The sequence below is a fragment of the Corapipo altera genome, unplaced genomic scaffold (assembly GCF_003945725.1).
Source record: "Corapipo altera isolate COAL_440 unplaced genomic scaffold, ASM394572v1 61044, whole genome shotgun sequence".
NCBI lineage: Eukaryota > Metazoa > Chordata > Aves > Passeriformes > Pipridae > Corapipo > Corapipo altera.
In genome coordinates this window covers 625168-648649 of record NW_020885018.1, presented here as the reverse complement: position 1 = coordinate 648649, position 23482 = coordinate 625168, and the positions used below count along the sequence as shown (strand labels likewise).

Genomic DNA, 23482 nt, shown 5'->3' with positions numbered 1-23482 from the left:
GGGAGACTTTATTGTGGCCTTTCAACACTTAAAGGGGACTTATAAGACAGATGGGGACAGACTTTTTAATACATCCTGTTGCAATAGGACAAGGGGTAAAGGTTTTAAACTAAAAGAGGGTAGATTCAAACTAGATATAAGGAAGACTTTTTTTATTATGAGGATGGTAAAACACTGGTACAGGTTGCCCAGAGAGGTGGTGGATGTCCCATCCCTGGAAACATTCAAGGCCAAGTTAGATGGGGCTCTGAGCAACCTGATCTAGTTGAAGATGTCCCTGCTCATCGTTGGGAGATTGGACTAGATGACCTTTAAAGGTCCCTTTCAACCCAACCCATTCTATGATTACATGAAGGAGAGCCACAGCAGAGATCACTTTTCATGACAAATGTCTCATTGTGTTGCTTGAAAACACCTTACAGCCATGAGCTATTCTAGGGCAACACAGACAAGGTCCAGCCATGGCCTCCTGCAGGGATAGCACCTAGGTATGCCAGCACCCCAAGGCAGCACCCCCCAACACAACATTGCCTGACGAGACCATGGCTCCCAGCCCATCACCACCACCACACACACATCTCCCCTGCTCCAAAAGCTTTGATAAAACATGTGATAATGGCTCTCATAGAAGCAGAACGTGATCCCTACTGTTGTAGGGGACCTTAAAACTTCAGCAAGTGAAACTGCCACCTCCTTCTCCTCCTACTAGAGCTTTATAACTAGATTAGTTGGTTCAGCTCCACCTCCAAAAGACTCTTGGACACCCCTCCTCTAGGGGTACAGGGGCTCAAGGCCATCCCAAACGCAAGACCCTTTGTTTACAAACAGCCTCACAGGGGGCATTTTCTTCTTTGCTCTCCAGCCACCTCAGGCAAGGAGGTAGAGAAAGCACAAGACTCCTGCTATAGGTACACACACATGGGACCACAGTCGGGGACCCAACCCAGTAAGAGGAGGAGCAATATATATATATCTGAAGGAAAAGCCTTTCTTATTCATTCTCAGGAGCTTCAAACACAGGCAGCTGTATCCAGGAACACATCCAACAATCAAGTGCCTACACCCAGAGCCACCTCCTTGGAAGCCGCCACTGCCGTCACCCCCCCAGGCCCTTGCTCCAGGAGGGGGTTCCCCAGACTCTTCCAAACAACATAATTTCAGAATCCTTCCAAATGTGAAAAGATCAGCTAATATGAAAACAAAGGCACACAAGGGAAAGGAAAACAGACCACAACCAACACCAGGACATTACAGACAGAAAAGAGACTCGGGCAGGAAGGGAAAGTTCAGCTGCAGAAAAGACAACCACTTCCCTGGGTAGCCTGCTCCAATGCTTGACAATCCTTTCTGTGAAGAAGTTTTTCCTAATATCCAATCTAAACCTCTTCTGGAGCAACTTGAGGCCATTTCCTCTTGTCCTATCACTTGTTACATGGGAGAAGAGACCAACATCCACCTCTCTACAACCTCCTTTCAAGTCTCCTAAACTTCATTTTCTCCAGGCTTAAAAACACCAGTTCCCTCAGCCATGCCTCCTAAGACCAGACATAACTGTACCAAGAAATCCACACTCCTGACTAGCATTTTCAGCATGCTTTATTTGTTGAATTATAAAATAAAGTTGCCTGAGTTTGAGACAGGGTTTTGTCTGGGATATCCCTGTACTCATCTTTGACTGTCTGACTCTGGTTATCCCCAGACTCCACATTAAAGACCTGGTTCTGACTTGGACCTTTATCTATGGCATCCATTCAGTGATATTTCTTTTCAGATCACTGCTCATTGCTCCATTTCTGCCTCTATAAATACACTGCATCACTTAATCCTGTGACTTTTCTCAGTAACATACTACCAAATGTTCCCTTCAAGACCCTTATTCTACTTTTCTGAAAAAAAAAAATAAATATTTTCCTTTTCCACAATCTAGGTTGAGGTTTTTTGTGAAAACTTCATATACTCTCCCTCCTGCAGCTCACCTGCATTTGTTGCTGTGATGCACACACAGAGACCTGCACCTATGAGTGCCTCCAAAACCTGTCAGAAGCACCTACTGGCTGCCAATTTGTATACTTGTTGTTCAACCCTACCTCTTGGTAAAAAAACATTGACACTCAGACTTCGACTAGATTTGACAAGATGTCATACTCTAACTAGAACAACAATTAAAAATTTCTCCACTCAGAAGTACAGAGCACATTTGCTTCTATTTGCAAATACACAAATGCATAATGCAACAGTTTTGCTGTATCAATTTACACCACCAAGAAAACTGTTTGTGGATAATTAAAAAAACAGAATATAGAATATAAAGATAAGCTCTTAATCACCATTAAATGAACTAAATTGCATTGCACAAATGATCAACACTGAAAATAACTTTTCTAAAATGAAATAAACCAAGCCATTTACTTACCATTGGCAGCCTGGGCTGAAGCATCTGGAGATCATCATAACCATAAATCTGCTTAAAGACAGATAAAAATAAAACATCATTATAACACTTGTCTCTGATGCTGATCAATTTGGAGCTCTGTTTAAACAGAGTTTGACCTAGGTCCAGTCTATTTTAAAGGTGTACAGCTATATGTTGCATTGTGCTATCATGGTCTACTGTAGCATTTTAAGGCTAGTAGAGCTAAGTTTAAAATGGTTTTTTAATCTGATGTTGTTTCCTCGTGACAGCAGTCCTCTGAGGAGTGTATTACTGTTCCATGTTCAATACAGTTTTTGCAGATGCATCATTCATCAAGTTGTGAAAAATCTACAGGGCATTCAGATTTGGGAGTAAGAGAAATGGCCTTCTTTGCTGTAATCATTACTTCTGAGAATAGCATAGATTTGATGACTAGATCACAAAGCAACCCTTGCATTTGGTGTGATATAGAAAAATTATTAGAATAAAGTTTCTGATTCAAAAACCAGATAACCAAAAATATGCTGATCCTGGTCAGACACCAAAAAGCTATGTGCAATCTTCCAAAGTATGACAGACAGGACACATGGCACATTTCAACCATTACTATGTGCTATCTATTACTATTACATCACTATATGTCTTGGTTTACTAACAATATGTTCCAGGAGGCAGGACCTCCGATGGAATAAACCCTCTCCCTTGAATTATGAAATTTTTTTGAAATTACGAGGCATTCAAGTGAAGTATGAAAATTAATAACAGTTTTACTAAAAAAGGAGAACAAGAAAGAACAAAACAAAAAAAACAAACAATAACAGAAAAGAATGTCACCTAAAACCACTCTTTCAGTGTATGCTGCCAAGACGGCAACGCAGTCCCAACAGAGGTCATGTGTGGAGGTGAGGGGGAGGAAGTACTGGTGTACTGGTGTGGGGGGAAGTACTGGTGTGCAGAGCGGCACCGGCAGTGCGGAGCGAGCAGCAGCAGTGGGCAGTGGTGACAGCTGCAAGCGACCCTACTCTAAGGCAGAAGCAGTGGCAGCAGTGGCAGGGATGGTTGCAGCGTGGTTCAAAGGCGCAGCCCAGCTGAGCAGCAACAGCAGTACCAAGGTGGGAAAAACAGCCAGAGACCAGAACCATGATGAGGGAGAGAGCAGCCCAACTGTGCTCACTCCTGCCCTCGCACCCCCCACCGGAACCAGAGAGAGTGTGTTCCTGGCCTGCTAGCAAATTTATCCTATTAAGTTCTTGCCGTATTTCCCATCAGGACCCTTCATCCCTCCCTGCCTCCACCCTGCGCAGGGAAAGAGAGGGGAGGTGTCCCCTGCGCTCTCCAAAACCATGTGATGATATGAAAAAATTCAACAAGAAAATCTTCATTTAGCTAAACCATAACATTATCCAATGCAATTTTTTTCATACCATCATGCTATACCAAATTTGAACTTTCCAACTATACACATACACACATTATTCCACTTATATACACATTTACAAGTATATACATACAGGCACAGTGGACAGTTTTACAAAAAATTAGGTCCCCCCGAGGAAGTATACATCGTGTTTCTCCATCTTTCTGCATCACCCACCATGTGCAACCCATCCCTCAAGCAAAAACAATCCTACAAACAGGTTTGCTTTTGCTTGGGGTGGGACAAAACCAAACCATTTTCCCTAACATAACTCTCAGGTGCACTATGGGGACTTTATCTCCCTCTACGGTGTGAAGGGACTCTGATTGGGCAGGGCTGACTTGGTTGACAGAGCCTCTAGTACTGATTAACCAAGTAGCCTTTGCTAAATGCTGATGCCAGTGCTTGAAAGTCTCCCTACCCAATGCCTTCAAAGTAGTTTTCAACAGTAAATTACACCATTCAACCTTCCCAGCGGCTGGTGCATGATAGGGAATATGATATACCCACTCAATACCCTGCTCTTTAGCCCAGGTGGCAACTAGGCTATTCTTGAAATGAGTCCCATTGTCTGACTCAATTCGCTCTGGGATGTCATAACACAGGACTTGCTCTTTGAGGTCCAGGATGGTGTTCCGGGTAGTGGCTTGAGGCACAGAGTACGTTTCCAGCCATCTGTTGGTTGCTTCCACCATGGTGAGCACATAGAGCTTACCTTGGCGAGTTTGCGACGGTGTGATGCAATCAATCTACCAGGTCTCTCCATATCTATACTTGGTCCATCACCCACCATACCACAGGGGTTTTACTTTCTTAGCCTGCTTGATTGCAGTGCATGTTTCACAATCGTGGATAACCTGGGAGAGAGTGTCCATGGTTAAATCCACCCCTTGGTCTCACACCCACCTGATGACCTGAGGCATCATGGGCCCATCGAGCTAGGAACAACTCTCCCTTGTCCTGCCAATCAAGGTCTAACTGTGACACTTTGACTCGGGCAGCTCAGTCTGCCTGTTCTTCATTTGCTTGGTTTTTGGGCACGTGTGCATCTATGTGGCAGACTCCCACAATCAGCTTCTCTACCTGGGTCACATTTCAGAAGCCCAGATGGGTTTCCCTTTACATTGCCAATTGTCCTTCTTCCATCTCTCCAGCCACCCCCACAGAGCATTGGCCACCATGCACGAGCCAGTGTAGAGGTAAAGTCTTGGCCACTTCTCTTGTTCAGCAATATCCAAAGCCAGCTGGACGGCTCTGAGCTCTGTGACTTCATCCACCTTTTCCTTCCACAGCTTTTGATACTCGTCATGTGGGCCTCCATACAGCTGCTTTCCATTTCCAGTTCATGCCTACAATGCAACAGCAACCATCAGTGAAAAGAGTGCAGAGCTTTTTGTCCTCTGGCAGTTGGTTGTATGGTGGAGCTTCCTCAGCACATGCCACCTGTTCTACTTCATCTACCAGACCAAAATTCTCACCTTCAGACCAATTTGTAATTATCTCCAAGATCCCAGGGCGATTAGGGTTCCTGATTCTGGTGAGCTGCATGATCAAGGCAATCCACTTCATGTAGCGTGGAAGGATCTTTTCCCTTGAACATCCACCCCAGCACTTGTAGTCGGGGTGCCAGGAGAAGCTGTGCTTCCGTGCTGATCACTACTGAGGTGGTTTGAACTCCTTCATAGACTGCTAGAATCTCCTTCTCCATTGGAGTGTAGTTGGCCTCAGATCCTCTATAGCTTTGGCTCCAGAATCCAAGTGGTCTCCCCAGGCACCTTCTGCCAGAGGCTCCAGGAAGGACCATTTTCCCCAGCTCCAGAGTAGAGCACGTTCTTTACCTCCGGTCCTGTCCTGACTGTACCAAGGGCTACAGCATCAGCGATCTCCTATTTCATCTGTTCAAAGGCTTGTTGCTGTTTGGGGCCCCACTGGTAATCATTCTTCTCGCGTGTTACAAAGTAGAGAGGACTTACAGTCTGGCTGTATTCTGGGATGTGCATCCTCCAGAAACCTATGGTGCCTTGGAAAGCTTGCATTTCCTTCTTGTTGGTCACTGGAGACATTGCTGTTATCTTGTTGATGACTTCTGTTGGGATCTGATGGCGTCTGTCCTGCCACTTCACTCCCAGGAATTGGATTTCTCTGGCAGGTCCCTTGACCTTACTCCATTTGGTGGCAAACCTGGCTTTCAGGAGAATCTGGATGATCTTCTTTCTTAAAGACTTCTTCTGACACATTCCCCCATACAATGATGTCATCGATGTACTGCAGGTGTTCTGGAGCCTCACCTTTCTCTAGTGTAGCCTGGATCAGTCCGTGGCAGATGGTGGCACTGTGTTTCCACCCCTGGGGCAGTCAGTTCCAGGTGTACTGCATGCCCCTCCAGGTGAAAGCAAACTGTGGCCAGCCCTCTCCTGCCAAAGGAATGGAGAAAAACGCATTAGCAATGTCAATGGTGGCACCACTTTGCTGCCTTAGACTCCAGTTCATACTGAAGCTCCAGCATGTCTGCCACAGCGGCACTCAACGATGGGGTAATTTCATTCAAGCCATGATAGCCCACTGTCAGTCTCCATTCTCCATTGGGCTTATGCATGAGCCAAATGTGGGTTGTTGAAGGGTGAGCAATTCTTGCTGACCACTCCTTGGCTCTCCAGCTTGCAGATCATCTTATGGATGGGGATCATGGAGTCTTGGTTTGTGCGATATTGCCCACAATGCGTTGTTGCAGTGGTGATTGGCACCTTCTATTCTTCAACCTTTAGCAGTCCCACAGCAGAAGGATTCTCTGAGAGGTCAGGCAATGCATTCAACTGTTTAATCCCTTCTGTTTCTACAGAAGCTATCCCAAAAGCCCACCAATGTCCTTTTGGATCTTTGAAATGCCCATTCTTTAGGCAATCGATACCCAGGATCCATAGGACGTCTGGACTAGTCACAATGGGATGCCTCTGCTACTCCTTCCCCATCAAGTTCGCTTCAGCTTCCACCACTGTCAGCTCTTGAGAATCCCCTGTCATTCCAGTAATTGAAATAGACTCCACGCCCACATGCCCTGATGGCATTAGAGTGCATTGTGCACCAGTGTCAACCAAAGCTCTGTATTCTTGTGGGTCTCATGTGCCAGGCCATCAGATCCACACAGTCCAATAGACACGGTTATCCTGTGCCTCTACCTGGCTAAAGGCAGCGTCCCTCTAATGCTGGTCTTGGTAATCATGGTTTTCTCCCTGTGAGTACATATGGGAGGTGTCTTCTAAGGGATCAGACATGTTATCGTCACTCTGGTTCTGTCTAGAGGCTTGCCCACGGGAGACTGGGGCTACATCCATCCTCGTGGAATTGCTTCTGGCCATTTTTCCTTTTAACTCCCGTGCCCATGTTGATAAAGCAAAGTTGGGTTTTCCACTCCATTTACCAATGTCTTCCCCATGTTTGCATAGGAATAACCACAGGTTGCTCCACGTGGTGTACCCCCTCTCCCTAGCCAGGGGACACCTGCTTCAGATAGCAGGGGCCTCAGTTTGCACTGGCAAGAGACATGGACAATGTTGTCTTTAAACTCCCCTCTGAGTTTTTTGTGGTCATTTTTTACTTCCTCAGTTAGTGCTCAGAGGCCTGCAACTAATTTTTCTACAGAAGAGATAGGGGGCCATAACAGGGCATGGACAATCACATTATATGTCCTGAGTTTACTCAAGATAGTGCCCACTCTTTCTTGGTTTTCCTTCCAGTGCATTGTCACCAGGAAATTAGCATATATGGGTGGCCCTGCACCCGAGGTTCCACCACATCTGTGATGTGCACTTGACCTCATCAGGGTCTCTATTGGATTGCCTGTCCCTTGCGAAAAGTATCTCTAACAGTGCCATTTCTCTCAGGCATCGGATCCCATCTTCCATGGTCTCCCAGGTGCAAAGATGATGCCCCTGCAGGTCATCTCTGTAAACAAACCTCTCTCTTATGCTTCTTGAAAGCTGTGCCCAGAGATGAAGGGGTTCTGACTCCCTTACAACCCCCTGGTTAATACCCGCATCCTGAGACAGGGATCCTAAATACCTTGCTTCGGTACCATCAAGCAGCGCAACTTCACCCATAGGATCCCAGACTCAAATCAAACAAGATAGAATGGGTTCATCCAGTCATCAAGTGATGTCTTTCCTCAGGTTGTGGAGATTAACAAATGAAAGGGATTTGGTGATTATTTCTGACTCTGGGTCTGTTATTTGTGAGAGTCTTGCCTCCCCATCATCGTCTACCTGGTGAACTGATTTGGTCTTATATTTTCTCTTTTGGATAGGGGCAACTTCTATTGGCCTGGGTTGTCCCTCTGGTTTTGTTACACTTTGAGTTGCCATGGTGTCAGGTGTTTTGTTCCCTTTCTTTTCCTCCTGGAGGTGTTGCACCATACTGAGCAGCTTTCGGTAGGCAGTGACCAGGGCTCCACATGCAACCGCAAGCTACCCCTCCATAGATCTACCGTGGCACTTTTCCTTCACCAATCTCATCACCTTGACAGGGTCCTGCAGTTGTTCAAGGGTGAACTTCCAGGTCATTGGAGTAGAAACATTCTCCAAGAACTTACCCATGTCCTCCCACAACCCATGCCACTCAAAACTATCCACTCCTGGGGTAGGCTTCCGGACACATTCCTGATAGATCTTGGTCCTACCTTCATACATAAGAAAGAGCATCAAAATGCAAACTGCCAAACATACCACAAAGAGTAAGGTATCTCTAACATCTAGAGAGAATTTAAACTATTCAAAAACTGTTGTGGCGGACCTGAAGGAGAAATGGGTGAAGAATTGGGAGAAAACGCTCCCCTGCGTTCCTCCCCCAGATTGGGTGCCATTATCATGAAACCCCCAATGATAACAGCTTAGGTTAGGGTAGGAAAACAACCCTGAAAACACATTCCAAAGGAGACTTATAGGCATTGAATTTACAACCCCACAAATCCAAGTTACAAACTTAAAAATAGCCACAGCTACCTTGCTTTTAGAATCCATTTTGAGATAAACACCTATGAATGGGAAATACATATGCAGGAATACATGCCAAATAAACAGGAATAAATCAAACAATATGATGCCTGAGGGGTTCTATATCCAATACACAAATGGTTTATTCAAAACTGTTATTCTTTTTCCACTTTTTCACTCATTGTCTCACGTTGAGTGTCCAATTACTGTCTTGGTTTACTGATGATATGTCCCAGGAGGCAGGACCTCTGATGGAATAAAAACACTCCCCCCTCCAAAATGACAATTTTTTTTGAAATTACAAAGCATTCAAGTGAAGTATGAAAATTAATAAGTTTTACTAAAAATGGAGAACAAAACAGAACAAAAGAAAAAAACAAACAATAACAGAAAAGAATGCCACCTACAACCACTCTTTCAGTGTATGCCTTTGAGATGGCAACGCAGTCCCGACAGAGGTCATGTTCAGACCTGGGAGGGGGGAGTACTGGTGTGCAGAGTGGTGCCAGCGGTGCTACTCCAAGGCAGTAGGGGCAGTAGCAGTGGCGGCAGCAGTCAGTGGAGGCAGCGGCGGCAGTCGCAAGCGGCACTACTCCAGGGCAGTAACGGCAGCAACAGCAGCAGGGACCATTGCAGTGGCTTCGAGCAGCGGGGAGGCAGCAGGGACAGTTCCAGGTGGCAGGGATGATTGCCCCAACTTCAAGCAGAGGGGAGGTTGCAGGGACAGCTGCTGCAGCACAGGCAGCACGGCTCGAAGGTGCAGCCCAGCTGAGCAGCAACAGCATCAGCGAGGTGGGAAAACTGACCAGAGACCAGAACCACAACGAGAGACAGAGAGGAGCTCAACTGCTCTTCTGCCCTCTGGAACCAGAGAGAGCGTGTTCTGGTCCTGCTAGCAAGTTTATCCTGTTAAGTTCTCACTGTATTTCCTGTTGGGACCCTTCATCCCTCCCTGCCCCCACCCGTTCACAGGGGAAGAAAGGGGAGGTGTCCCCTTGCGCTCTCCAAAACCATGTGATGATGTGAAAACATTAAACAAGAAAATCTTCTTCATTTAGCTAAACCATAACACTATGTAATACTATCTATTCTAGTAACACAAACCTAAATGGATTTAATTTTATTCAAAGGGCCTAAAACCTGATAACACCGAAAACCATAGCAACATGCATGTTTAGCTTCAACAGGAGCCAGATCAGGTCTGTACCAACAGTTCTACAGTTTACTATCAACAGTAAACCCTCACTGAATACATTTCACATTCTTCAGCATTTGGAACAAGAATTCCAGGTACAACATGTGCCAACAGAAATGCCTTGGCATAGACAGCAGGAGGTCTGGAGGGCCCACTTGCACCAAGGTTTAAACAATCAATGACGAACAATTAAATTGCTTACTGGGTAGGCAGGCAGAAGTCCTCCAGGTCCCACAATATACTGGTTATGCAACAAAGGTGGTACACCTTGAGGCAGATTTGGGGGAGCTTTGCCTGTAGAATCAAAATATAGACACTTTATTAAGTCTTTAGAAAGAAAAGGTTTCAGCATTGAGACAAGATAGCTCATGAGCCCTGGCAGCTGCATTGTCTTAGCTTGTAAAGAGCAGAACTACGCAGAAGAATTTTGTGCTGGTTGATGAAAACACTCAAAATAGCCTGGAGAGTTTACCCATGCCTCAAGGAAGGGAAAGCACAGGCTACTTAAGACTGAAAACAGTCCCATCAGAAAACAATCTGATTTTGTTATTTACTCTGTCCAAGAGAATTACAAGAATTACAGGAACTTCTCCTTTCCTTGGTCATCTCCTGAAGGCAAAATTCAGGTACTGTTCTCAGTCTAAGAGCAAATTATCTCCTTTCATTTTCTGCTCTGTCAACACATTGCAATAGACTGGAAAGCACTAAATGTTGCCAGCATACTTTTTGTGGGTGACTTACTGCAGATGAGAATAGCAAAGAGGAGATTGAAATGGTTTCAGTTGCCTACGTGAAGGAGTTCTAGGAAGCAGAAGAGTAAAAAAAAAGCACTTTGACCAGTCATCAGACACTTTATTTACAAGCTATGGAAATGACAAATTCTTCTGTAAGTATGTGTCATCTTAATGTTTAAATCATTCGCTTCCCTCCATAGGATTTCCTTTTAGTAGTTCAAGTTGATTAAAGAAAAAGAATTTAGCATTGCTTTCACTTCAGTGTAGAAAGCCTCCCAACCTTCTCTGTGGTTCCTTTCTCTGAAGTGCTATTTTCTGTGGAATGACACAGACATCACACCTTTTTCCTTTCTCTAGATGTGGCAGTAGGGATGTGGCATATCATAATAAGGACACTGCAGTATAGTTTGATACTGCCAAATGAATTCAAGTCACAGAGAAGACTGAAATTAAAGTTAATGTGAACTCACAGCCAAGAGCTGGAGTACAAAAAGGGTGAATCTCCTAGTCCAAAACTTCCAAAGTCAGAACTGCTCTGGTTTCTATTTTTAAAGCTCTTTGGGGATGGAATATGCTACACAAATGCCACATAGCATCCTAACAAATATTTCAAATACACAAACCCAGGCAACTTTATTTTATAACTCAGCAAATAAAGCATGCTGAAAATGCTAGTCAAGAGTATGGATTTCTTAGTGTAGCTATGGCTGGCAAGATGCTCAACTGACAGCCCTGCTGACTGAAGTCCTCTGTCTATCCACATCATCTATTAATATTGCAAACCTGAAGACACTAAGGGAGTTGCCCGTGTGGTAGCAGACACACTGGTAACACTCAGGCCAAGGCTGACTGTAGTGTTCATACTGCTTGCCATGCTGACAACTGAGGAGGTGGTGCTAGTGGCTGAGGTTGAAGCAGTTGAAAAGGTTGTTGAAGGCTGGAGCAAAGTTGTGTTCTCAACGCTAGTGTGCTAGAAAGGAGACAAAAAGAATGAGGATCACGGAGCAAATGAGGCACAGTGAAAGATGCTGGGGGGAGGGAACAAAACTAAAAATCAAAACCAACAGTCTTTTAAGTAACAGCAGTACATGTAAAAAATAATGCATTATCTATGTACAAGGCAAGCAAATAAGTTGCATGATTGCGATTTTTAAGTATTCAAAGAAAATTATTACATAAGAGTTAAATTCAAACCAATGTATTATCACAAAATTATACCACAGTAACTCAAATGTCACTCCATTTCATTATTTCTTGCCCTTTTTGCTTGTATACTCCTCTAAGCTAGTATTTGTTATGTTAAATAAACTCCTATGTTCTTCCAAAAGACAGTATTTGTTTTCAAAATACAGGACACTGCTATTGTGATTTCCTCAATGCATTTGTGGAATTTAAAAGATTAAAACTGCAGTGCCCCACAATAGAGTCAATGTGGTAAACCAAAACGCAGACCAAATGTATTACAGGAACCCATGAGGATAAAGGAGTTCCTGGTTTGAATCCACCACAATACAGTGCCTTAGCTGTAAGGTGATCACACCTGCAAAACAGTGTCATCAACACACAGAAGCCAAAAAGAACTCTGACAACAGAAAAGAAGGACATTTGGATAAGGGTGATTTTTTAAGTTATATATACAGCAGAGATGGAGAACTACCAAAATTCAAGAATAAAGAAAAGCAGTAACCTATCTGCACACCCCAACTGGGATTGTACAGACAGAGCAAGGCAGCATGTCTCTGACTTTCATTTGTGCAACCTCATCTACAGCACTGTGTTCACTACCATTTGTCTTGTTATCTCTAATGCCTTAAATACACAGATGGCAATGTCACATGGTAAACTCTAAAATCATCTGTCCTGAGGCATTTTTCATGACATGCATCATTCCATCACCTGCATTTTGCCAGTTAACCTCTCCAGTGGAGACTGCTAACAGTCCACATTTTAGAGCAGTTTGAGACAGCCACTTCTTAAGTTTTGTTTTTTTAAACATATTTGTTATAAGAAATTTTTTCTTTATTCTATCCCCCCTTGCTGGCACAAAAATTTCCTCTACAGTTGTGTGACTGGCAAGTCTCTAATAGCTATTCCTGATCTAGTACAAATCACAAGTGGTAAAGACTTTTTTAACACTAGAGAGTTGGCAGTCCTCCTTCCCTGAGATAAAGCTCTTGTTTCAGTTCTTAGCATCAGATAAACTGACTATATGCCAAACATCTGTGGAAATGCAAATAGGACTTACCACATGTGATGTGCTTGAAGACAACACTGAGGCAGGGGAGAGGCTACTCTGATGATTGGAAAGGGAACTAGAAAGAATTTGCAAAGAGTTAATAAAATTATTTTTTCCTAAAACATTTTTAATATATATCTATGTATATATATACACATATATATACAAACACGGAGTAGGTAGCAGAATATTAAAGAATAAAAATCGTAGGTATGTGTATACACATACACACATAGTAGAATATTAAAGAAAAACTTGTCTGTAGGAGTGTGTATATATATGCACATATATATATATGTGTATATATACACACACCCCTACAGATATATTTCCTTTAAATAATATCCTACTACCATTTAATGAAAAAAATGAAGTACAGAGAAAACTATTTCCATCTGTCCAACAGTACCAATCCTCCAACTAAAATTTCTACCAATGTACACAGCTTTTCAACAAACAAATGTCGGGAGAAGATGTTTTCAATGTAAATGGATTAATTCTTGTTATTTGACACATTTACCATTTTATTCAACAGAAAACACTAGTGTATTAAGAGACCATGTCCTAGTTGTGAAACACAAAAAACACTGTGATAGCCCATAAAATAAGTTTCTTATATTAACAAATACGGTACAAAGGTGAGTTCTCCAGGATGAAGGATCACCGCCTCCCTAAGATCCTGCTTTATGGAGAACTTGCCACCGGCTGCTGCATGAGAGGAGCCCCGAAGAAAAGATACAAGGACTCCCTGAAACAACATCTCAGCCTTGGCCATATTGATCACCATAACTGGTCTACTCTGGCTTCCAATCGGGAGGCCTGAAGACACACCATCTATAACGCAGCTGTCTCCTTTGAGAACACACACAGGATCACTCTCGAGGAGAAAAGGTAATGCAGAAAGAACCGTGTCTTGCGGAATACACCATCTAAGGAGTCTTTCTGCTGTGCCTTTTGCAATCGGATATGTCTGTCACGTATTAGCTTCATAAGCCACCAGCGTGCCTGTAACAAATGTGGATAGAGCCTTCCCAAATCTTCGTTCGCGAAGCCTAGCCATGACAAAGGTGAGTATTAAAACATAACCAGTATAGCCTCAGGATGTCACCTGCCAAAGGACAAAGCTCGAGTAACAGGCACTGAAAAATCAGACAGTGCAAATGAGCTAAGCTGTGCTAAATGCACTTCCAGGAACACCAATCTGATATTTCAAAGTGTCTTAAATAAATGTCTTAGAAAAAGACACACACTTTCCCTGTGAAATTATTTCTATTTTCTAATTTTAAGAAATTTAAATATAAATGAAAATACAATATTTCAAAATTAGTCAGGAAGTAAATTATTAGGGAATTATTTCAAACATATGACGCTAAACAAAGAGCAGGCAATGCAGGCAAAGTAGGAAAAACAAAATGAATTTAGGTGACATCACTGAAGCAAGAGCTCCTTGAAACACAAAGGTTTTTTATATACCATGAAAACTTGAGGGCAGTAGCCCAGAGCTCATACCTTGCAACCAGAAATATCCTGATCTCTTCTGAATCTCTCTCCTAATTCTAGTTAATGTCAGAAAAGGAGACCCTTGTGCCTGACAGCCCCATACACAATCACCCTTACATCTGTCCTTTCCCCACAATTGAACCCCTTTCAGTTTATCATAACTCCTACTGTACCTGCTTAACTGGGAGAGTGAGTTGCTAGCCAGATCACTGGACTGAGGCAAGCTGCACAACGTTGCTGCATGCTGCGATGCTGAAGGCAGAAGCGAAGCAGTGGTGGACACCATGCTGGGCAGAGAACCAGCAGAAGGTAGTGAGGGAGAAGGTTCTGTCTTAAGCACAGGAATTGATGAAGTAGCTGCAACAAGTTAAAAATAGACATTCAAAGACAAATTCCAGCATATTTGACATCCCAGTCTGGATCCAGGAACACAACAGTGTTGTCCCCTTAGTTTAAAAAACCCTGACCGTTAAGAACCAGTAACAGTATCAAGAATCAGGTTATTAATGAAAATTCAAACAGCAACAGAACTATATTTTTTTCCCTTTAAGCTGTTCACCTACAATAGATTTATAAAATTTCAATGCTACATGTGTAGCAAACTTCTGCACCTGGAGAAGAGAAAGCTCCGGAGAGACCTTGTAGCAGCCTTCCAGTACCTGAAGGGGGCCTACAAGAGAGCTGGAGAGGGACTTTTTACAAGGGCATGTAGAGATAGGACAAAGGGGAATGGCTTTAAACTGAAGGAGAGTAGGTTTAGGTTAGCTATTAGGAAGAAACTCTTCCCTGTGAGGGTGGTAAGACACTGGTACAGGTTGCCCAGAGAATCTGTGGATGCCCTGTCCCTGGAAGTGTTCAAGGCCAGGCTGGATGGGGCTTTGAGCAACCTGGTCTAGTGGAAGGTGTCCCTGTCCACAGCAGGGGGGTTGGAACGAGATGATCTTTAAGGTCCCTTCCAAACCAAGCCATTCTATGATTCCATGAACTAAGAAAATTATCAGTACATACAGAAGTGAAAATGTCAAAGAAGACATTGTTAAGACAATGTTAAGAGAGAATTACAAAATAGTTTGCATGCATGAAATAGTTACATGTAAGAAGACTGATTCTAGTTTATGTGCTGGAGAAACAGAAAAAAACAAAAGTGTTCTCAAAGAGGAACTGGCACAGAAAAGGGGACTAATAAAAACGTTAGAGAATAATTACAAAAATATTAGGAATTCTCAGATCTTTGCGTTCCATAGCAAAAAGACAAGTCCTGTAGTGAATTTCATAAATTGTTTATTAATTCTGTACACAAGTTTTCCACTTGAAAAGTTATTTTTATATATAACAATCTTTCAAGTGGTAACTCTTTGGGCATATACACTTTTCCTGTTCATTTAAATTGAAGTTAGTACTAACAAAACATTGTTTATAGGTTGGAATGCTCAACTTCTTTCTACTCAGAAGTATAAGAAAAAAGGTTGCCCTACTAATGACCTACCTGAAGAGATGCTTAAGAGGAAGATAGACTTAAAATTGAAGTGTTGGAATTCCAAAAGATGTTAATCCACACTGCAGCCCTTGAAAACTTCCACAGAGCAGAACATAAAGGTCAGAATATTGAATACTATAATTTAATTATTTTAACTCCAGGAAGAGAGTTGTAGGGGTGGTACAAGTAAAATACCACATTAGAAAGTGACCAAGATGAAGATAACAGTTGATATCTGAGTTTTGAGATGTAACAAGAACTAATAGTTTTTGCAGCAGAATGTAACATAGAAACTCCATATAGCTGAGTCAAGTGATTTAAAGGGACTAACCAAGCAAAGTAAGGAAACAGTGAAGAAGGGAACTGAGGCAGCAGCCAAGCAACACCAAGTTACTCTATAACCAGGCGTATTGTCTTAAAGAAGTTCATAAGGAAGTCACTTCGAACTTTGGGGGCTCCAGACATGAGATCCCCAATGAAGCCCCTCAGAGACTGTAATGGTTTGGTCTAGGCCTCTTCCTGGCAACCAGGTCTAAACTAAGGAAGTACCATATCCCAGTATTCCATTCTATTTCTTTACGTAAGCAGACATGTAAATAGGAGGGGAGAGAAGGTCGAGCCCTTTCTTCTTTTCTGGCGTACTTGGAGAAAAGTAGCCCTCCCTGCGGCTCCTCCAGTCATGGGGCTGTGGGGTCTGTGGTTTGTCGATAGGCTGCTGCCTTCTTTCCGAGTTCGAGAAGGAGATGCAGTGACCGTGGATTGAGACGTTTGTGTTTTCTCAAGGAAAGTATTAATATTTCATTTGTTAGTTCTTTATTATTGGGTATATCTGTTTTTTCTGTTTTCGAGTGTTGGGAGTTTCTTTCTTATGTGTATGGGATGCAGGAACTCCTGGGAATATTTGTCTTTGACATACTGGTCTGTTCACATCTGGAAAGTGAAAGTGGACAGAGTCCCAAATGCAAGTTGTCACTGCTTCCTGGGAAGCTTCCAGTAGTGAGAGGTACTGGTGGCTGCTGATACAGTGAGTTGGGGGAGGGGTATGTGCATATCTTTTTAAATTTAATTCAATTTCTGTGAGGGAAAAACTGCACGCAGGTACCCCAGATACCAGGCTATTTAGAAAATTTTATTTCTGAAAGCCAAAACCAGTAACAGTACGGTGCTAAGCACTGGGCATGAAAAAATGCCCGCTCTTGTTCTCTCGGGGTCTTTTTTATAGCACACTTGGCCCCCCCCGCAGGGCCTTCAAGCATGTCTGTGAGAGTTTGTCTTGTAACAGGGAGTCAACCTCCATGGCAGGCAGGAGTAAGAGAAAACACATAAAATTATTCATGGGAAAATGTTTTTTTCCCAGGCAGCAAAGCTTCCTTGAGTAAGCATTAACTCTTTCCTCCTCGAGTAATTCTTCTGAAGATTTTTCTACACTTACAATTTCTTAATGTCTATGTTGATGCTGTAAATTCTCACTGTGTTGTGTTTTGGGTTTTTTGTTTGTTTTGGTTGGATTTGTTTGTTTGTTTTATTTTTGGTGTGTATGTCATGTCATGGTTGGGCTTCGCAAACGAAGATTTGGGAAGGCTTTATCCACATTTGTTACAGGCACGTTGGTGACTTATGAGGTCAACACGTGACAGACATATCCGATTGCAAAAGGCACAGCAGAAAGACTCCTTAGATGGTGTATTCCGCAAGACACGGTTCTTTCTGCATTACCTTTTCTCCTCGAGAGTGATCCTGCGTGTGTTCTCAAAGGAGACAGCTGCGTTATAGATGGTGTGTCTCCCGGTCTCCCGATTTGAGGCCAGAATAGACCAGTTATGGTGATCAATATGGCCAAGGTTGAGATGTTGTTTCAGGGAGTCCTTGAATCTTTTCTTTGGGGTTCCTCTCTTGCGGCAGCCAGTGGCAAGTTCACCATAAAGCAAGATCTTAGGGAGGCGGTGGTCCTTCATCCTGGAGACGTGCCCTGCCCATCGCAGTTGTGTTCTCATCAGCATGGTCTCTACACTTGTGACTGCTGCTTGTTCAAGAACAGATGTATTGGTCACATAATCTGACCAGTGGATGTTTAAGATTGTACGGAGGCAGTGTTGATGGAAGCGTTCTAGGAGACACAGGTGGTGGCGGTAGATGACCTATGATTCGGAACCATACAAGAGAGTAGACAGCACTATGGTTCTGTAAACACTGATCTTGGTACTTTTCTTCAAGTGTTTATTACGCCATACTCTTTTGTGGAGTTTTCTGAAAGCACTGTATGCCTTTGCCAACCTGTTGTCGATCTCCCCGTCAATCTTACCATCTGAGGAGATGAGGCTGCCTAGGTAATTAAACTGCTGGACTGATTTGAGCTCTGATTGGCCAATGGTGATGTGGGGATGATGGGGGACTTCCTGAGGTGCAGGTTGATGGAGAACCTCTGTCGTAGGGAGATAATGCGGTCAGAGTGACCTGTTGGCAGATTTTCGAGTTTGGGAAGAATAGAGTTTTTGATCATGAAGCCGACACCTGAGAGATGTTTCTCGGTTCTGGGCTTACCTGACCAAAAGAGTGTGTAACCGGCACCATGTTCTCTGAGGTTTCCTTCCTCGTGAAGGCGAACTTCACTGAGAGCAGCAATGTTTTGGTGTGTATATAAATGTAATATATGTAAATATATATAAATTTTGCATTAGTTCTGTTATCTTGGTTCTCTTAGGTTTTTTGGTTTTTTCCTTTTCCCTTGGTTTTTGGGGGGGAAGTTTTTGCTGTGGTGTTGGGAACTTGGTGGGGAGTCAGCTCCAAACCGCCACAGGATATGTATATATGCTAATAAGAGTCGGTAAATGTCATGAATATGTAACAAAAATGTGGGGAACAATAAATGAATAACCATGTAATGTATAAACTGTAGTGGAGACACCTCTGCGTGCACTTTGGGAAATGATTCCCAGGGTACCCAGTGTGCTGTGATCATGCAGCGCGTCGTAATAAAAGAATGCCTGGCTTCTAAAACTCACTAATCGAGTCTTAGAGATTTCTTTAAGAGTTGATTTTAGGCAACAAAGTAATGCCTGTATCAGAACCAGTACTGTGTTATTGTTACTCCACTGCAAGGCAGCAAGGTACCTGACAGAGCTTCTAACAGGGCACAAGTAGCACTATACCCAGTGAGAGCTGCATTCAGACTATGTGACTTTGTGTCATTACAGTTAAATGCTACTCAGAGCTTCCCAACTGAGAATTGGAAGAATTACTATGAAATTTGATATTAATTTTTAATTCTATAACTTTTTAAATTTTATATTAATTTGTGGTAGATAAATTCAAAAGAAAAAGCAACAGTAAAGCAGCTTCTTTAATTCTAAGACTGCTTAGGTTTGTAGATTTAATAGAGCTGCTTTCATACTTCAGTTTTAGTCAAGCAGCAAATAGTATATCCTATGCAAATACAAAATAAACTCAAAAGTCAGTCAAAAAATAGCCAGTGCGAACAAAAAAACAGCCAGTGAGAACAATATAAAACCTTAAACCAGATGTGACTGCTATAGTTGTGCGCAGAGCAAGTATTAAGGAAAGGTCAGAAAGCCCTGTGCACAACCAAGCTTTGTAAACTTACTGTCAAGAGTTGCTTGTGTTCTAACACTGCTGTGCCCATTCTGTAAACAAAGGAGAAATGGATGAATAAATTATCCTACAGGTACATTAAATTTTCAGACCGAATGACACACAGAACATGCTTCATGCAAAATTCTATATTCAATTCTAAATTGAAAGACCAAAAAGACAGAAAATTAACTTTTTTTACAGTCTTTAATAAAACCACATAATAAAGTTGTCTCAAGTGCAAGGTGTCCTGAACATACAGAATCCCATACACTGCCCATAATACACCCATCAGCAGGACACCATCCCATGTACTGTATATAACACAAACTTCAGATTCACACCAATATGAAAGAAAGAATTGCATTAACATATAGGAAATGGTTGTGCTTTTGATTTAATGCAACTCACAATTTTAACTATCCAAGTTACACAGAGATGCTAATTTTTTCAATTGAAAGATAAGACTTGAGAGGCACCAATTGCTGTTTGGATAACGCTGGAGTACAGAAGTAGATAGTCTATGCTTGATCCTCACCAGTACATATGAGCTAGTGCAGAAGACAAGTGTGACAGCCATTACATAACAAAGGCCAGGAGTAAATAAACTTACAAACTCTCACAAGTTCCTTAAATATTTGATAAATTCTCTTAAACAAACCTACATTCCATATACAAATAGAGTAGGTGCTTTTGAATACTCCTGAGACTCTCTCTGTCCTAGATTAAATCCCTCTCTATGTTTTTTAAAATAAAAGATGAAACTAATTCCCGCTGCCATTTACATCCAACAAAAGAGTAATGCTGGAAGGGTCAAAACCAGTTTGGGATCTATTTGCTAGGTGCCATATTAATTTAATAAATAATATGCCTTTGGATAGAAATTGTCAAGTTATGGTAAAATACCATGACTAATATTTACATACAGAGATAGTTCCTTTTTTAAAAACTAAGCTTCAGGGAAGGAAACTCAACTAGAATGTTGTGTTATTAAGAATAAACGTCAAACAGTAATTTAAGACGTCAAAACCCATAAAAGCAGAGGCTCTTATATATCAAATACAAAAAACGGCTACACAATAGGAAAAGAAAAAACAACAGAGTGTACTTGAGAATCAAAAAATACCACTTGGCTTGGTTAAAATATTACTATATCTGGGTAATACAAGTTTAATATGGATAAGAATATTTCCTCTTTTTCAAAGTCTTATTTCTGAAATTCACTCACTGTATCTGCAACAGGGGTTGGTTCAGACGGAGTCATGGAGCTTTGGTACGCTATCCTACTATGCACAGAAGTCTGGTCATAGGAGGAAGTTGTTACTGGGATGGTGCTCTGGGATGAGCAGGTCAGACTGGAAGAACTGATGGCAGAGGTTGTGTAGGTGGAGTCCTGTACTGTATTGGATATTGGCAAAGAGGTATTCAAAGGATCACTGGAAAAAGTAAAAATTATTTATCAAAATGGTAAATGACATCTCAAACACCTTTGTGAAAATATCAGCTCCTATATAGTTATCTAGAACTACTTTAAACATGTAGTCAAATCTACATTATTTATACTAGAAAATCTAATAATGAGAAAAAATATATAATTTTCCTTTGGTCCCCAGTAATCACTGATTATAAACCATCACCTGCACTAAGCACCATTCATCTTCCTCCTGCCAGCCCAATGAAAACAAGAGTTTACAACACAAGCACTTTTTGGTCATGTTATTTCCACCTTCTCAAATGATATATTTATGAACATAAACTCAATTTTTTAAAAAAGTAGATCCATAAAGTCTGGTATATGATGAGAAACACCCAGTCTCTTTTTACAATAGAATTCTGTCATTAAAGTAGCTGTCTAACAGAATTATGCAAAGAAGAAATGTACTTTAAAATGCAGGATTGTTTTACTTTCTAAACAGGTTTTTTTTTTTTTAGTTTATAGAACTAGAAATTAATGTGAAAATTCATTTTTAATAATATTTCTGAATTAGCTTCAGAAAACTTCTTATTGAAGCCAATTTTTGAATGAATAAGGAAGAAAAAATGGGTTACTGGTACGCTGGCATTTATCATTGACCATTTTAGCATTTCAGTAAGAGGTTCTACATACTGAAAGACTGGCTTCTTTTCTCATCCCAAAGAAGCATCAGATTTGTAATCTGGTGCCAATCTACTAATACACATATATGGTACAAAGATCATCTCTCCTCAACCAAAAGCAGAAAAAAAATCATGCTGTGAGGAACAAACCCTTAAAATATTTGAAAATCAGGACGATTAAACACGAGAAAGCAATTCTACAAAGGGTAGCTTAATTATAAAATTATTTACATTCATGTCATCTCCAGTTTCATATCAACCCATCCAGGGAGATTTTGATTGTCATTGGAAAATAAATTTCTCCTTTAAGATGCCATCCACAGAAAACACTTCACAGAATCAGAATCGATTAGGTTGGAAAAGACCTCTGAGATCATTGAGTCCAAACTGTGACCTAACACCACTATGGTCAACTAGACCAGAGTGCTAAGTGCCACATCCAGTCTTTCCTTAAACAGCCCCAGGGAAGGAGACTCCACCACCTCCCTGGGCAGTCCATTCCAACATCTAATCACCCTTTCTGTGAAGAAATTCTTTCTAATGCCCAACCTAAACCTCCCCTGGTGCAGCTTGAGGCTATGTCCTCTTGTCCTGTCACTAGTTGCATGAGAGAAGAGGTTGACCCCCACCTGGCTACAACCTCCTTTCAGATAGTTGTAGAGAGTGTTGAGGTCCCCCCTGAGCCTCCTCTTCTCCAGGCTAAACAACCCCACTTCCCTCAGCCACTACTCATAGGACGTGTTTCAGACCCTTCACCAGGGATTCGCTCCAGCATCTTAATGTCTTTCCTGAATTGAGGGGCCCAGAACTGGACACAGCACCTGAGGTGTGGCCTCACCAGTGCTGAGTACAGGGGAAGAATCACTTCTCTGGTCCTGCTGCCACACAATTGCTGATACAGGCCAGGATGCCATTGGCCCTCTTGGCCACCTGGGCACACTGCTGGCTCATGTTCGTTCACCTTACATATCATCATATTTCCCCCTCCCATTACATGGTAATTGTGCCTTGATGTTTTTGGCAGTTTTGACCCCTTAAAGAAGACATGCAAGGAGGCAGGAGGGGAACTCACACATACTTTAGAGATTTTGTGTACAAGCTATTGTTGGTTGCCTGGCTGGTATTCTCACTGCTTGAAGTTGATCCTAATTCTGGGAGTGCAGGTTCTGATCCAAACTCCAAAGCTCCAAACTGAACATTTAATCCTGTCACATCTGATGATCCAGGCATTTCCACTGCAGAGGCAGGAATCTTAAAGGAGGAAAAAACCCAGCATAATTCCTTTGCATGCACTATCTGTATTAAAGATATCAGTAACTGACATCCTCTCATCCCTTAACTACAGGCTTCTTCAGTTACTGCCTCAGACTTTGCTGCTAATTAGATCTGTGACAACTCCCCACTTTACATAAATTAACTACATTCTTGTAACCTGAAATAAATTTATTGATGCTATGCCCTGATCTGGACCTGAAACAAAAAGCCATACTGTTCTACAATATCAAAGTGTCATCTGTGTCCATCCCCCTCAGCCAATATTAATCTTGTGGCTACTAAGTCAAGAGTCAAGCCAAAAGTCACAAAGCAACAGTCATTTTCCATGCAGAGCAATCAGATATGTGCTTGGAAAAGACAACACTGTATTTTGAACCTAAAAACTATTCAGTTTTGAATTTTCTGCTTTATAAACAAGAAACAGAACATGGTCTTTGCTTTCCTTCTCCCTAGAAACTTATATATAGAATCATTTAGGTTGGAAAAGACCCTTGAGATCATAAAGTCCCACCATTAATCCAGCATTGCCAAGTCCACAACTAAACCATGTCCCTAAGCACCACAT

The 23482-nt window shown here is 42.1% G+C and overlaps 1 protein-coding gene across 1 annotated transcript in view; it reads right to left on the bottom strand.

Moving 5' to 3' along the window:
- LOC113959007 (ubiquitin-associated protein 2-like) overlaps positions 1 to 23482 on the bottom strand; it is a 125096-nt gene that overhangs the window by 35469 nt on the left and 66145 nt on the right. Inside the window, exons 16-23 of the mRNA XM_027667692.1 lie at positions 22715 to 22893; positions 20774 to 20981; positions 19559 to 19598; positions 14654 to 14837; positions 12990 to 13056; positions 11528 to 11714; positions 10213 to 10304; positions 2414 to 2461 (exon numbers count right to left, since the gene is read on the bottom strand). Of these exons, the coding sequence (XP_027523493.1) occupies positions 2414 to 2461; positions 10213 to 10304; positions 11528 to 11714; positions 12990 to 13056; positions 14654 to 14837; positions 19559 to 19598; positions 20774 to 20981; positions 22715 to 22893 (1005 nt within the window). The remainder of the gene's footprint in view (positions 1 to 2413; positions 2462 to 10212; positions 10305 to 11527; positions 11715 to 12989; positions 13057 to 14653; positions 14838 to 19558; positions 19599 to 20773; positions 20982 to 22714; positions 22894 to 23482) is intronic.